The sequence below is a fragment of the Penaeus chinensis genome, chromosome 8 (assembly GCF_019202785.1).
Source record: "Penaeus chinensis breed Huanghai No. 1 chromosome 8, ASM1920278v2, whole genome shotgun sequence".
NCBI classification, from domain to species: Eukaryota; Metazoa; Arthropoda; class Malacostraca; order Decapoda; family Penaeidae; genus Penaeus; species Penaeus chinensis.
The window spans coordinates 18,053,565-18,070,113 of record NC_061826.1 but is presented as its reverse complement, the minus strand read 5'-3'; the positions used below and the strand labels follow the sequence as shown (position 1 = coordinate 18,070,113).

At 44.7% G+C, this 16,549-nt stretch overlaps 1 protein-coding gene across 2 annotated transcripts in view; it reads left to right on the top strand.

Moving 5' to 3' along the window:
- The window catches only part of LOC125027983 (nascent polypeptide-associated complex subunit alpha, muscle-specific form-like), a 41,749-nt gene that overhangs the window by 11,488 nt on the left and 13,712 nt on the right, over positions 1-16,549 (top strand). For both annotated transcript variants that reach the window (XM_047617212.1, XM_047617211.1), the window contains exon 2: positions 636-1,173. In XM_047617212.1, coding sequence (XP_047473168.1) covers positions 636-1,173 — 538 coding nt within the window. The remainder of the gene's footprint in view (positions 1-635; positions 1,174-16,549) is intronic.

The following is a 16,549-nucleotide window of genomic DNA, read 5'->3' as shown; positions in this document are numbered from 1 at the left end:
GCCACCAGCTGCACTCCCCGCTCCCTTCACCCTCGCGCGCTTTTTATCTCATTTCTTTATTATATTCTCGACTCGTCCGGGCGTGAGGTGAAGGGCACGAAACAGCGAGAAGACAGAGGCTGTGACGCGCTGAGCTTCCTTTGAGATAGACGCGTGCCGGAAGCCCTTTATCCATGGCAGTCGATCGACTTGTCGTTATTCCCTTTGTTGTGTCATTCGCAGTTAAGCTCTAGATGAATAGTCTCCATATATACATACATATATATATATATATATATATATATATATAAATATATAAATATAAAATAGGTATATAATATATATATGTATATGTATATGAATATATATATATATATATATATATATATATATACATACATATATGTATATATATACACATTCACACATATATATATATGCATATGTGTGTTTGTGTGTATCTATCAATCTATGTGTGTGTGTGTGTGTGTGTGTGTGTGTGTGTGTGTGTGTGTGTGTGTGTGTGTGTGTGTGAGAGAGAGAGAGAGAGAGAGAGAGAGAGAGAGAGAGAGAGAGAGAGAGAGCATGTATGTAAGTGTGTGTGTTTCTTTCTGTTAAGATATATGAAAAATTCACCTTCCTTGTTCTCCTTCCAGGTAACCAAGCGGAGAGCGAGGGCGTCCAGGACCTGGCGCTCAACAACAACAACACGCCGCTCACCAAAGACAAAGAACACGCTGCTATCGCTGCTGCCAACGCCGCGGCTGCCGCAGCTTACGGCGTCAAGGGCCGCAAGAAGGTCCGGCGCGAGGTGCCCAACGGCATCCGCGCTGATGATAAAATGCCCTCAGAGTCCACTAACGACGTCAAATCTGAGAGGCTGTCGCCCGATCCTGGCAGCGACGCTCCCACAGCTGCTCACGCTACGCCCAGCCCTTCCGTGTCTCCCAAGTCGCCCGCGTCCCACCGCACCCGCACGCCGTCCTTCCCCGGCACGCCCCCCAACCCCGCGTTCACGCCGCCCTCCGCCATACCCGCCGCTTACGACCGATTCAGTCCGGCAGCGCTCGGGGGCGTAGGTGCCCTCCCCGGCGGCCCCGGTGCCATCAAGCCCATGGAGTCTCTCATGAACAGAAACTGCTCTGACCTCATCAGATCACTAGCAGCAAAGTACAACAACAGCAATCCCAACGAGTGAGTATCCATTCTATATTTTGCTTCGAGTGTCCTCATGTACTTCACGCTATGCGAACCCTTGTCCCCTTTCTCATGTATACTACGTTACTTCACTTATACCCGTACACATACTTAAAATATATACATGTCACCTTTTTTCTAAATCTCAGACACCGAGAACAGAGCTCATTCATTCGTTGCAAAAAGCCGAACGCGTGATGCTTCTTGTGCTCGATCATGCCCGCCACTCCCACGCCTCTCCGTCTTTCTCTCGGCCGCGGAATGGCCTGTCTTCCCGCATGTTTTCGCTGCTGTCCACCACAAGCCAAGAGAAAGCCGTCTGATGGAGTCCTGATAGTCACGTCGTAATTATAGGCTGTTGAGTCCCGTCCTCGCCACTCTCTTCGTACACCATTATTCCTACTTATTCCCTCCACCCGTTTGCTTTCGTCCAGCCGTGACCTCTGACCCCCAAATTCCTGCTGCTCGCTACTGCTTCTCCTCTTTACATCATTGGGATTTTGTAAAGGTTTTGCGTGTTTTTATGGCGACGGGGACTGTATTTCTGAATCGACGCCGTACTAAAACGTATGGAATCCAACAGAAAATGAAGATTCCTAAATTAAGCATTTTTTCAGTGTCAGAGATCCCAGTTCCAAAGTTCCCTTCGTAGCTGACGTGTTGCCAGTTTTCCTTAACCTTACTGGTTTCTGATCTCCTGCTGTTCTCTTGTTTGGAGCACGTTAGCCATTTGGCCCAGCACTCTGTGGCCGCAAGCATCCTATGGAGTCAGGGGTCAGCCATGTGGTTTTACTGATAACATCTATCTATTGTGCGACCAGTCCCAGCCTGGCAGAGCCCCGCGGCTGTCGACTCTTGTCCAGTCCTACACTTCACGTTATGGTGACCTTCAGTTTCACTGAAAAGAATTCACACAATGTATAGCATTAATTATCTTTTTGCCATATATATAAGAAATTATGTGAAGATATTCGAATAACAAGACAATTATCAAGGAATTCCTGTCCAAAGCACATTTGGGAATTGCACACACCTCGCAGCGCATCATTGAGAGGCCGAAAGAGTACGTGCCGATCAGTGTAGAACGCTCGGCTTGTCATTCTTCTCTTGAACAACTCGCCAAGGCCAAGCCAGGACGGCGTGTCCCGAACTGCAGTACATAACTATATACAGTGAATACAAAGGTGAATATGAGGCACGGTGTTTTTCCCTTTACGCGGGTTCCGGATTGTGGCCCGTGTCGCCCGTCCGGCAGAGCAGAAGCACGAGGCAGCGCCGTGTTCCTCCGTGTTACTCACAGGCGTGCACGAGATCCTCCTGATAGGTCATGTTGAGCTTCTATCTTACCTATTCTTGTGCCAGAGTTGCTATCGATGCGATCCCGTCGGCCAGGTCATGCTTCGAGAAAAAAGGCCCCTTTTTGCGAATTGGGATTTTTTTGTATGTGTTTATTTGTTTGTTCAATTGTATTGTTAGGTATGTTTCATCTAGCACCATTACTCCTTGTCTCAATTCAAGACAAGGAGTACACGCACACCCACACCCACACACACACACACACACACACACACACACACACACACACACACACACACACACACACACACACACACACACACACACACACACACAGATACATTTTTCCTCTCTGAAACAACTTCCCATACTTCCTCCCTTTCCCCTCCACTCTCCCAGCGCCATCCATCTCCCTCGCCGTCAGGAGCCTTCGCCACACGTTCCTCCGCTTCGTGGTGAGCGTCCTGATGGCCCTTTGATAATGTTATATCTCAGGGAAATCTCGCAGTTTCTATGTGACATTTTTTTTCAAAGGGATTTTTTTTTCTCACTATTTTTAGGTCCTACGAAGTTCGAATGTCAAGATAAAGAGATGATCTTTCCAGCTACTTGTCTGATTCTTTTGTTTATGTTCCTGTGATCTCGAAGCGGATACTCAGTAATTATTTGCTTCTTAACGTTCTAAACACAGAAAGTTATATAATCGTTTTCTTGTCAGTAACTACGTCCAGCGAGAATGATTGTTTATGATTCACGAACTCGAAGCCTTACTACTATCGTTGCCCATTCATTTAGAGTTAGTAAAAGCCACGTGATTATCTGGTCTTACTTCCTATGCGATATTATAAAACGTTACATAAACATTGCAATTTCATCAAGGTAACGGCTCATGAACTTTCGCTTCTCCGCCTCAGAAGAAATAGGAAGTCTTTGCACGGTGCTTAGTTTGCAACACTGCGGGACTCGGACGGGAGAGGACCGTGGAGAATTTCGACTCCTCTTCCTTGACCCTTTCAACTCCGGGTCGTTTTGCAAATTGCAGTTTATAAGATTGAACAAGTCAAATATATAACACAAGCTAAATATAGTAGTTTATTAAGAAACTAGATTTATTTTTATCAGATGTTAATTACAGCAAGTCATGGTCTACACATGTATTATTACCATATAAAACCCGTTCCTTTTCAAACTCTATACATTCAGATTTATTCTTTTATATAGTCGGAATAACGTGATAAAGTTGACGACATGTCCTTACCGAGTTCATCCGTTTCTATGTTTCACTTACGAATATCGCACACGATCCTGATACTTATCGTGGTCATTTTGGAAGGTACTTTGGCCTATATTTGTCGTAGTGTTTGGGACACCATGTATCGCAGCTCCTGCCATCTTATGATTATATCTCTCACACCGTGCCCATGTACAGTCTTAACAGGGCGTGCGACTACTTGCGTCCGTCGGAGCAGTGGACACCTTGGCCGTCCGATCCGGGGCGCGATAGCCGCAGCACGGGGGCGGGTGGTAGCGGCCGCGAGCAACATGGCCTCCGCCCAACTGCTCCACCCGCTGCTCAGGGACACGAGATGCAGCCGCGATATTCTGCAGCATCTTACGGATCTCTCTTTAAACCCGTAATGCAAATGACATCCCGACGGCCCGACATGCTGTCAGTTATAAAAAATTGTGGCCGCAACGTAAAGTGTTTGCCCGAGGGGCAGGGGCGGTTCCGAGCCACCAACGGGTTAAACCAACAGTAATGTAGTTGTCAAGGTACCATGCCATGCAGGTCTTCAACAGCTTGACCTCACCGTTGGCCGAAAAAAAGAGTCGGTTTCCCTAAAATTCTTCAGATTCGCTGAGTTGTGAAAGGCCTGAGGTTGAGTTTCGTGAGCAGCTCCCCGTTTTTGCAGCGATCATTTTAAAAAGAGTTCCGCGGAATGACGTCCGGACCAGGCGCAACGACGGCGCTGCAGCCAAACCGGAATGACCATGGCGCCCAAGCATGCCGTGTACCAATGGTCTCACATTACACAAAAGTCATAGGGACTTCCGAGGTATTCGTCTTTTCCCCAGCGTTTTCGTAAACCCATGGCCATTAACCCACTTCCTTATTCTCGTAAAAGCATAAAACTGCAGCTAAGGTCATTAAAACGGAGAGATAAGATTCAGGGTTGACACTACCAAGAACCTGAAGACTTTGGTGGTGTGGCTGTCGGAAAATCAGATTATCTAAGGACTCCTCAGCAGGACGCCCTGACCCCGGGAGTCACCTTACTCGCGTCCCACAGACCCGACTCCACCCAAGGCACAGACACAACCCGTAACTCTTCCCTTCATTTCCTTAGTCTACTCTCAGCTAATGCGGTTCCTCCCTCCTTCTTTCCTTGGTTTTTCTTTCTTTCTTTCCTTCTTTATTTCGTCTCTCTCTCTCTCTCTCTCTCTCTCTCTCTCTCTCTCTCTCTCTCTCTCTCTCTCTCTCTCTCTCTCTCTCTCTCTCTCTCTCTCTCTCTCTCTGCCTGACTGTCATTCTCTCGCTCAAAACACGATCTTTTGTTAATAATATCAAAGGCGACAATAAAAAAGAGAAAACAGAAAGAGAAGGCACAGGCAAATGAGCAGCTAACCCTGAAAAAATGGCTGTTATCTCGAGCCATCAGGCCCATGCAACACGATCTGCAACAGTCACAGAGTAAACAGTCGTAAACTCCGAAAACGACTTCATCCAGTGGTCGCAAACGACCCTAGGAAACTGCCTGTCATGAAAATACAGTCAAAGTAAGCTCAAATAATCGCAGAAATGTCGGAGAAAGCGCCAAGAATACGTCAAGTGCCTAACAACGATTGTTCTTCAGTGTTATACCTATTGTTATGCTCATTCGTCTCCATTACGGCCGGGAAGGTAAAAAAAAAATAAATAAAAAATAAAAAAAAAATAAAGATAAAAAAACACCAAAAAAATAACAGAAAAAGAAAGTAAATTTGTACTGAGATAATGATGTAGATTTGTCTAAGAAATGGAGGAGAATGGACAGGTTCTCTGCGTTGTGGCTACCTTCGTGAAAAGATTCTCCTGCTTTTTTCTCTGTTGCACAGTGCATTGCAACAAAATAGTTCAGAATTATTTTTTTCATTTTTTTTTCATATCTAAGATCTAATGATTCCAGATATATCCCTATGATGTAAATTTAGATTATTAATTCTATGTTATATGAAAGCTGATCATGTTTCTCTCGTACAATAATACAATCTAATCACAAATAATTAGCTTAACATTGATATTATCTTGTATCCATTTTTACTGCGGTTGATGCACGGTCATTGATGGCAGAACAATATCGCCTGGCGCATCCCCAAAAATAGTAAAATGCTCGTCGTTGATTTTGAGATATTTCATACCCGTCCAACCTGCCTCATAAGCCATGACGGGATTTTGCTATATCGGGTTCCATGTAGCCTTCCAAGATAACTCAGGGTGTGGCGCCTTTACTGTAGTAAGGTGGCGGGACTGTCCTCAAACCTCATTTAACAACCTTTAGTTTCCTTGACATGCGAACTTTAATTACCGAAATAATTATCTGAGCAAAAATTGATTATCTCCCAGACTTTTAATTAGACCCATTACCTTTGAAGCGGAAAGAAATGATTATCTGGCGAGTATTTTGATTTTTTTTCCCCCAACGACCCGGGGCAAATACGTAAACAGCCCTGATTAAGTGGTTAGAAACGAACCAAAGAACAAAGCAGCAGGGGACATGGGAGTAGTGTGCCTGATTTGTGGACGATCATTAGAGAGAGAGAGAGAGAGAGAGAGAGAGAGAGAGAGAGAGAGAGAGAGAGAGAGAGAGAGAGAGAGAGAGAGAGGGGGGGGGGGAGAAAGAGGGGGGGAGGGAGAGAAAGAGGGGGGAGGGAGAGAAAGAGGGAGAGAAAAAGGGGGAGAGAGAGAGAGAGAGAGAGAGAGAGAGAGAGAGAGAGAGAGAGAGAGAGAGAGAGAGAGAGAGAGAGAGAGAGAGAGAGATTAACACAGTGGCCTGTTGCAACTGCACATCCAGGGTCAAAAAAGATTTCTCCGCGATTATCTATACAACAAGACTCAGGTTGAACGTGACTGAGGGATATATTTTGAAATCAGTTTGTGACTTGATAAGGACTTGTATTGTTATGCAGTTTCTTGCCACTCTCGTGTCACTCCGTTTACAGACAGGTAGGAGCAGCTCTTGAAACTCTGTATGCTAATTAAGAAAGTTTTTGCCGACGATTATCTGATTCTCATAAAGTGGTAGAGGTGGGCGGTGGGCCGAGACCAGGCCCGACTCTACTGCCGCCTCTACATCAGGTTTTTCAATTAATCGATATGCAAACGTAAAAGGACTTCGGCAGGCGAAGTTCGCATCTAATTAGCAGGCTTGAATTTACCTTTGACATGATAAGCCATTTTAAACTTTAAGTTGACCTCTATTAAAGACCATTTTCTCTCTGTCAATGATAATGAAACACCACTATTTAACACACACACACACACACACACATACATACATACATACATACATACATACATACATACATACATACATACATACATACATACATACATACATACATATAGATAGATAGGTAGATAAACTTATACATTACATTAGATAGAAGTAAATTTCGTGGCAGAAGCAGCAAAGGTACAAGAAGAATTAAGGAGTTCTTGCTTCTGATTACTAGAATCACAGTGAGACATACAGTGAAGGTTCATGACCTGTTCGTAATCTAAGTTTTGGTGCTCATTAGCCTCGTCTCTGTTACTACATACTGTGCTGACATTATGAAAGATAATGAAGAGTTTACGATATCTATCGCATGAGTCATTTAAGAGAGTCATTCAACTCCCACCCTTTATTTTTTGTGAGTGTGTTGTAAATGAAGGAGCTACATTATTCAGCTGTGCCCACAATAGCTAGTAGTAGCTGTCAATCTGTTTACATCTAGCGGTTAGACTGCCAGGAACAATAGATGAGAACAATGGTCAGATTTACGTGATTAAATCGCATTATATGTTTCGCTGATAATTTTTTCCTAAAAAATAGAATCTCCTTTATGAATATGGAAAAATCCAATTCGCTTCTGAATATAAGATCAACTTAAAAAGGTCCAATTAACCTAATATTGCACCTTCATATATATAAAAAAAATCACCATTTCTCATGGTTCCCCTCCACGTTGTTTTCCCATCATCGAACTGATTACATTTGGAACAAGCGAAACCCTTCTGCACTTCCCGCCCGGCGCACAGCCACCTTCCCCCACCCTCTCATTATCTCTCCTCTCCATGCTCGGTCTCCCGTCTACCTGCGCTGTCCATATCCTTCCTCCTGGCACAAGTGGGGCACGGGGCAGAGGTCGGGGAAGTGGAGGAATTGAGGAAAATACATAAGCTATAATTATCAATCTTCAGCTCCTCAACTGACAGGTTTCGGGAGGTTAGGGTTTGGGGAAAGGAAGGGTAACTCAAGCAGGTAGATCTGGTTATGTGTTTAGGTTGGAAGGCGATTCCCGTCGTTAGGATATTATTCAGGTGGTTCGGGTAGCTGGTTTTCGTACGCGACAGCTTTAGTATTGGTTCACGAAATTTGTGGAACTTGCATGTGTCCAGCGACATGGAATTTTGGCTTTATATGTTGTTGTTTTTTTCGTAATATAATCGGTATGACCTTTTTGTCCGTCGAGATGGAAAGAATACGGGGCTGCCGGGATACCCTGCCTCGTATGAACTTTATTTCAAGCTTTCTCACAGACATGTATATATGTTTCAACATCAGAAATATAACAAAAATGCACGACTGGAGAACTTGCAATCTTCGTTCATATACGGAATGTAGCAAGCAAGACTAAAATACAGAAAGCTGTCAACTCCCGCGTTAGTACCTGTGATAATTCGAGTAGCGGCCACCAGAGGGCTCCGTGCGCGGCCTAATATGGCGGGGGGGAAGGCCGCGCCAGAGCCAATAGATGTTGTGGTTACTAGATTCTTATCACAGGCAAGAGGACAGATCGTTAGATGGGGTGGATAAAGGGTGCTATAGTGGTCATAGGGTCTCCTTATAGCATGTTGGCGGTGCGCTGATGAAAGAGCTAATGACGGCTGTGCCTACGCGTGACTGCCATGTAGTGCAGCGGAATTTTACCCCGTCAGGCGATTCCCATCCTGACTGATAAATATTCATGTAGGAATTAAGTAAATGAATCATTATCAACCATCTGTGCCTGTCGGTTCGCAAAAGTAACTGTACTTTTACGTGAATACAATCTGAAAGAAAGGAAAATCTTAGAAATGAGATTCAGATATGTAACCTTTTGCATTCTCTTACTTTCTCCTTCTAGCGGAGGATGAATCCGGATATTAAATCAACCTAAGAAAAAACTTCTCGGATGGGTGCAAATACTTCTTTTTCTGCAGAAAGAAACACAGCCACGCATAAAGAAACAAAACAAGCACGCGATGCCTGGTGCAGAATCCTATAAAGACAGCCAACACAGACCATCCAATTTCACGAAGTTTGAATATTAATGAAGATCAAATATGGCAGTGGTCTTGGCATTTTTAGGGAGAGCGGCATGCTGAAGCGCACTCCTCCCCTCCCCTCCCTCAGGCATGGGAATATCATACGGTATGCCTGATTCGGGACTCTAATGTGCGATAAAAGTGGCACGCAATGCAGACTATGCTGCCGGTCGTGTCGCTGAGGGAGCTGCCGCTGTCCCTCGCGTGGCTCGGCTGCCGTTTCGTCTGTGGCTGTTTACGTTGCGTTTGTTTGCGGCTATTGATGCCTCTGTTATATTCGTCGTGGTAAATATTTTCTTATCAGTATTATTCGATGAAGCTATTGTCGTTCCTCTCAGAAAATGATAAAACAAAACTGATCGCACAGTTATGTTAACTAGCATGATGCATTCTGTAGCTAGGCTTTCTTGCTTTTGTAGTGACCCTATTATTGTTACCGCCTGCATAATCATTTTCAATTAAATTTTATATCCAAAGAACTTGCATCGCAATGTCTACCGCCCAATGACCATAATAAATTCTCACCCGGAAGCACCTTTATCGAACTCTCCTTGACGTTTTTATATCTTCTACATCACTATAGATTATCATTTCGCCTTCAAGAGACGGCTGAAGATGGTAATAAAGGCAAGCTCTTTAAGCATTTTTAGGTGGCGGAACCCGACGAGCGTTCAGGGCGGAGGAAAAACAAGAATTTCTAGCTGTTTAGCAGACTACCTGTGAGTTTACCTTTGTTCAGTTTGCGGGCCCCGAGGGAGCCTGCTCCGATTAGGTTGGAGGCGGCCTCATAGCAGCGCACTGTCTTCCTTTCTTGTTTCTCGGCTTTTGTGTAATCTGGGTTATACTTTCCGAGGTTTAGTTGTTATGGAAAAATATAATAAGTTAGATGTATCGCACACACGCTCACACACTCACTCACTCACTCACTCACTCACTCACTCACACACTCACTCACTCACTCACTCACTCACTCACTCACTCACTCACTCACTCACTCACTCACTCACTCACACACACACACACACACACACACACACACACACACACACACACACACACACACTCACACCCTCGCACCCTCACACTCACACCCACACGCTCACTCACACAGCCCATAAATAATGGATCTTCAAAAAATAGAAGAAAGCACTTTAGTCTTCCGAACTCCATTATGAATCTTTGGTAGTAATTGCTGCCCAGGTAAGCAGGAGGCTAAAAAGTTAGTGTTGTCTCTTGCTTGCTAGATATGCACCGCTGTAACTTTGTCATAAAACTATCTAAGCGTGAAATATAACGCTGTACCCTCGCTTACCTTGCGTTCGTCAGCTGTCGTGTATGCTGTCTCAGCCATTTTAACAGCTGCTAATTTTCAGTCTAGCAAAAAAAAAAAAAAAAAAAAAAAAAGTAGTTTGGCTATGCTAAAGGGGGAAACACGTCTCGTATATTAACGTCGGTATCTGTTACAGGGATTGCAGTGATGTATTTTTTATACCATTACATTTCTGATATGCAATATAATATAACACTGCGCGCACGTGCACACACTCGCACGCGCACATTCACACACACGCTTGCACACACACACACACACACACACACACACACACACACACACACACACACACACACACACACACACACACACACATCGTAGACAATCTAAAAACCTAAATATACACCGCGAAACCGCGTCTTGCCTAAGCGACGACTGTCACTCGCCACAACGCCCTCCCTCGCCTGCAGGACACGGCAATCGTCCCTCGCAGGAATACGAAAATACACTCGCACCGTCATCCCTTCTTTCCGACGTTCTGGTTCCGTCTCTCGGTCCACCAGCATGACTGCCTCTGTTTTTTTTCTTCTTCTTCTCCCTGCCCGCAGTCTGCCCTCGGTGCCCTCCCCATCGCGATCCTCGCCCCCAACCTCGCCCACCTTTCACCCCACCAACGAGATGTTTATTTCCATCTCCACACGAGCCGTACGGACCGAGTGCCTCCTTGGTGCTGTCCAGTAATTCACGCAAGTGTACAATTTACTCCAAGCACGAAATTGTTATTCCATTCAGCACCTGCCACTGGTAATAGCAGGTTCTGCGCTGGCGAAACTTTACTAAGCTTGCGATATAATTTGCTTTAGAGAAACTTTGGGCTATCAAGCAAGCCGACTTTTTAAAATTTATCTTTGCAATAAATATGGTGTCGTAATCGAGGAAAAAGATTACAGAAACTCATAATATTGCTTGACGGCGCGTTTCTAATTCATATTCCGTCCTTTAATAAAAGAGAAAAAAATGAATGATGCTGACAGAAGACGGCAATCTTTTCGAAACTCTTTCGCCATATCACGCCGCACCAGGACTGTATTTCATAGGCGCAAAATCATAGGCACATCCCCATAACTTACCTAGCGTTGGCGCTGCCTCCTCCTTCTGTCCGTATCCTACAGTACCAATCAATTTAAATTACACCCCTCCAATGTCGTATCTTTGTTATGCTAAAGTCCGCTCGCCTTGTAATGCTATAAATTATGCTAATGGTCCTTCTTTAAACTTTGTTATATAGGAAAAGAAGGCCATTGGAGAACTTGATTAAGATTTTGCTGTTGTTCAATATTCACAGATCGTTGGCGTAAATAAAAGGTATCTTTCTAAAATGGAAAGCAAATAGGCGAAATATAACAGGAAAATTTACTACATGATAGATGCTGTATCATGGAATTAATTAGATGTTGTCAATGGGGATCGTGTTTACGTGTACAATATGCAAATAGGGAATGTTCACATATTAAATATCTTAAAGTTTGCAAAACCTAGACTGTTTCTTCTTGTTCTTCTTCTCCTACTTCTCCCTCTTCTTGAAATTACCTCTTTTGTTTAATCTTAGAAAGCTTTCAACCTCTATGTATTTCTCCCCAGAGTTACCATAAACTGTTTGTCAGAGTAGAATTGGCATTAATATAATTACAGTCCGATCCTACCCCAAGCTCTCCTCTCGCGCCAACACCTAGGGGCAGCGGCCAAGAGAAACTGGTCACATCCTAGTAATTACTACTGACGTAACTGGTGTCGTCGACAACTAATGTTGTTGTTTACAGTCAGTTTCTCAATGGGCCCGGCTATAAGAAAAAAAAAAAAAAAAAAACAGCTGGAGCCATTGTGAAAGAAATATCTTACCCAGTGATTTTAGGAAAGTCCAATCAGTACGTCACAAATTAAATATTTTCACAAAGTATAGCAGCTTATGCCACGCTGACCAAAGCATATTTCATTCTGGCCCAGATTGGAGGCTGGCTTGATCCGCGTAAGACAATATTTATGAGTGCCAGACTGAGAACTAATGCCAGTTATATATCAGGTTCATTAATTTCATATTACCAATGCTATTTAAAATGAGGTTTAGACTATGCAATTAGCCAAAGGAGGCATTGCATGATTTGGCAATCACTCAAATTAATTAGTGTTTCTGAACGACATTAAAAGCAAAATTCAGTTTGTTTCGTAATTTATTCATAATTAATTATTGTTTATTGCTACTACTACTACTACTACTGCTACTACATTTTTGTTTGCTGTTATTACTATTACTATTATTATTGTTGTTATTATAATGATTATTAATATGATTATTATTATCATTATTATTATTGTTATCATCATTATTATCATCATCATATTTTGTTATTCATACGAGTATAGTTGGCAGATCTACCTACCATGCAATGTTAGCAAATCAAAATTCTTTTAAACATTGCATGTACACTTACAAGTCACACCCAAATAGGCTCCACGCCGGTCACCGTGTCAGCCCCAAGCGCATCCCGTTTCCCGCATCTCGTGACAGGCGGTTCTCGAGAGGAAGCAAAATACGCCCTTAGAACTCCCTAGGAAGTCGAACTCGTGCTTTGCCGAAGATTCAATCGGGAGAGAAATGGCTCACGGACAAATTTCGCGAGTCTCCCCGCCTGCCGAAGTGTTCTCTCCATCACCCGCCCCGACACGCCGCCTCCCTACCCCCTGGGGCTTAGTCGTCCAGAGATGAGGGTTGCCGGGGCCGGGGTGGCCGGGGAAGGGGAGGGGGGAGACGGTTAGAGGTGGGGAAGACCAGCGGGGATCTGACCTCTGACCTCTAGAACTACAGTCAGCGCCACCACCACCACCCGCGGCCTTTTGTTATTATTGGGTTATTTTTTTGTGTGTTGGGATGTTGCTGCTGTTTTACTTCCAACGTGTTTAGTGTGTTCGAAATGATTGTTTAGCAAAAATGGGATGTATCTTATGCAGGTGCAAGCGGCTCGTTCCTTCCAGGAATTGTAACATTCGTAGAGTCCAATTTGCATTACGGGCCGTGTAGTATTTTCTTGCTCGTTTCGTATAATTATACTCTCCATACGCAATACTGTATTTATTACCCACAAGTGTACCTACTATTGCCACATCCCCCCACCATCCTAACCCCTTTGCCTACCTAACCTCACCCCTCCATTCCTCCTCCTTCCTTTTCTTCTCTCTTTTTTTTTTTTTCTTCTTCTTCTTCTTCACCTCCTCCACCTCCTCCTCCTCCTCCTCCTCCTTCTCCTCCTCCTCCTCCTGCCCTTCCTCCTGCCCTTCCTCCCCCCTTTCCTTCCCCACCCCTTCCTCCTCCTCCTCCTCCTCCTCCTCCTCCTCCTCCTCCTCCTCCTCCTCCTCCTCCTCCTCCTCCTCTCCCAGCCACACCTTTCCCCCCTTACCAGCACCTGGAGGCAACACCTAATTACTGGGCCGAGTATTATCTCTTGAAACCTTAACCGTGTCAGCGTCTTCGCTTTGTCAGTCACAGCGATCACTGCACTCTTCAGTTTCCATCGATACATTACTTCGTGTACATCAAATAGTGCAACCATAACGATATTAAATAAAAAACAACAACAATATATGCATTTCACTATTTGTGATAATGCATTTTTACTTCAAAGATCTCCCTTCCTTCATCCGTCGCCTTGGCACCCCTTAAACGTGTGCTGGTCGGGGGAGGGGGGGAGGGGGCTCTGAGGTACGTCGCGGAGGGCACAGGTCGCAGTGGACATTATAAGAACAAAAAAGCAGTAATTAAACCAGCGCTCGGCATTCTTTAAGGGGCTCCGGGTGTGGCTGCGCCGCGGGGCCTACTCCATCTTATCTCAAACTTAATTATTCCAGAGAAATGATCACTGTGCTGAAGGTTTACGGTTGTCGTTATTCTCTCAATATCATGATTTTTCTAAAATAAAGTTCCTCCAATATAATGGGGCGAGTGATCGACGATAAAATTTATAGGTAAAGTCTCCCCTTGTTAACAATGTAATAAAGAAACTGTTAAGGCTTTATCACGCTACTTATTGACGGCAGTTATGAAAATTGTCTATATATAAATAATTAACCAAGACTAGCCTTTTGTTTGGTTAATGAATACTTAATCGGTAAGACATCTGAAGCTGCACGACGTATGATATATAGCCTTACCCACTACTTCATGACCAGTCGATGAAAACAGTCACCGGCCACTCTCAACTATCTTGGCTACAGTCATGATTCGGGGTCCCCGGTCTGTACCCATAGCAAATTGGTTATTTATTTCCAGCCAGCAGCCCCATTGTCTCATACCCTCGGTGCTATCACGCCCCAGCCAAAAAAAAGTATATCTATTATAGTCCCAACACCCTTTCTGCCTCCTGAAGAAGGCGATTGTCATTTTTCTTCTGCTGCTAGGCTATCCTTTGTTGTTAAAGATGCTGTTTAGAGATAATTTTCACTTTCTCCAAGCATTCTTTGCCTTCCTGGAAAATGCGTTTAAAAATGGTCATCGCGCTAACGAACCAAGAGACCACGATCTTTTGCGTACTTCTCTGGGCAATAAATCAAAGAATTTATACTTGCCATGGTGCTGGGAGAGGGAGAGGGAGAGGGAGAGGTAGAGGGAGAGGAAGAATGAGAGAGAGAGAGAGAGAGAGAGAGAGAGAGAGAGAGAGAGAGAGAGAGAGAGAGAGAGAGAGAGAGAGAGAGAGAGAGAGAGAGAAAGAGAGAGAACGAAAAAGAGAGAGACCCAGAGAGAGAGAGAGACAGCAAACATTCGTTATACAGAATCCAAGAACTTGCGGATACAACATTAACACACGCGAGCAATCGGCCGGTCCTTCGCTCGATGAACCGCCTCAGCCTCTCGATATGCAGATGATGTTTGGGTAGCCGAGTCATAAAGATCACTCTCTTGATAACCCACGATACCCTGAACCCCCTACAGCTATGTCTCCCTCTCTCATAGATCCTCCTGCCCTTAGGTCCTCCTCTCCCTCTCCTCCGGCCCTTCATCGATAACCTGCAGATACTAGTGATAACCTCGAAGTCTTAACTCTGTCGTGCTGCCCACGCTGGGGAGGCTGGACAGTCACCGGACCCAGTGTTTCTCGTTCTCTCTCACGAACGAACGAAAGTGTGTGGTGTCGGTGGCCGCGTGAGATCCCGGCGCCTTCTCTTGTTCCGACGTCGTTGCCCTAATGATTTCTGGTAAATTGATGCATTGCTCGTATCACCTCAAGACACGAGAGCCGCAACCATCGGGCTCGTAATAGACTCGTCTTTTGCCAGCTTTGAGAGATGATGCTCGGAGAAAGCGAAGTGTCCGTTTAATATCGTTGTGAATTTGGCAATCTCGAAGTCTAAAATATCTGTTAGTTATATGCGTACACATAAGGAAATAACACTTTCTAAATTGCTTAAGTGCCATAAACCTAACACGCAATGAATATTAAACAAAGATAACTGTAGGGGTATGATTTATATGTATACTTTCGTTCCAGCCGGGTGCAGCCAAAGCAACAACAAAACAGAGCCGAGTTAATGGTCATTGAGGAAAAGATTCACACTCAGATATGAATTCATGCAGAGGCGATAAGATTGATGGCGCGTGATGGCTGGGTCATGCAAGCGTATGGAATGTTTTGCCGGGCGGGGGGACCTCTCTAATCATTCTCCTCCGCCACTGGAGTAGGGGAGGGGTCGAGGAGCACCAGGGGAGGCGTCGAGGACGACTAAGGGAGGGGTAGAGGAACACCACTTCAAGAGAGAATGGCGATCCGACTAGTGTTTGTCAAGTGGAAGATCCCTCCGGCAGAACCCCTCACGCGCGGTCACTTGGGCCAAATCTCCAGACACTCTCCTGGGACTTTACTTTGACACGCTATGATGTGTAATGCTCCCCCACTGGATCCACCCTTTGGACGCCCCCTAGACTAGCCCCCGCAACTCCGAATTAGATATCACTCTAGATGGCTGAGTCGTGACCGGTACGAGTCGTTAGGACATATTGATGCCGGGATTGTCTGTACCTGCGCTTGTACAGCTGCTACTAATGAACTTCCTGTTCAGCTGAAATACTGTCACTTTGTTAAGTTACAATGGAGGTTTACATTCAAGTAACAACACCGCACTCGAGATGGATATTCATGCTGAATTCTAGTTGCCGCATAAGTGGATATACATCAGACGCAGTTAACTCCTTCGGTCTCCTGCTGTCG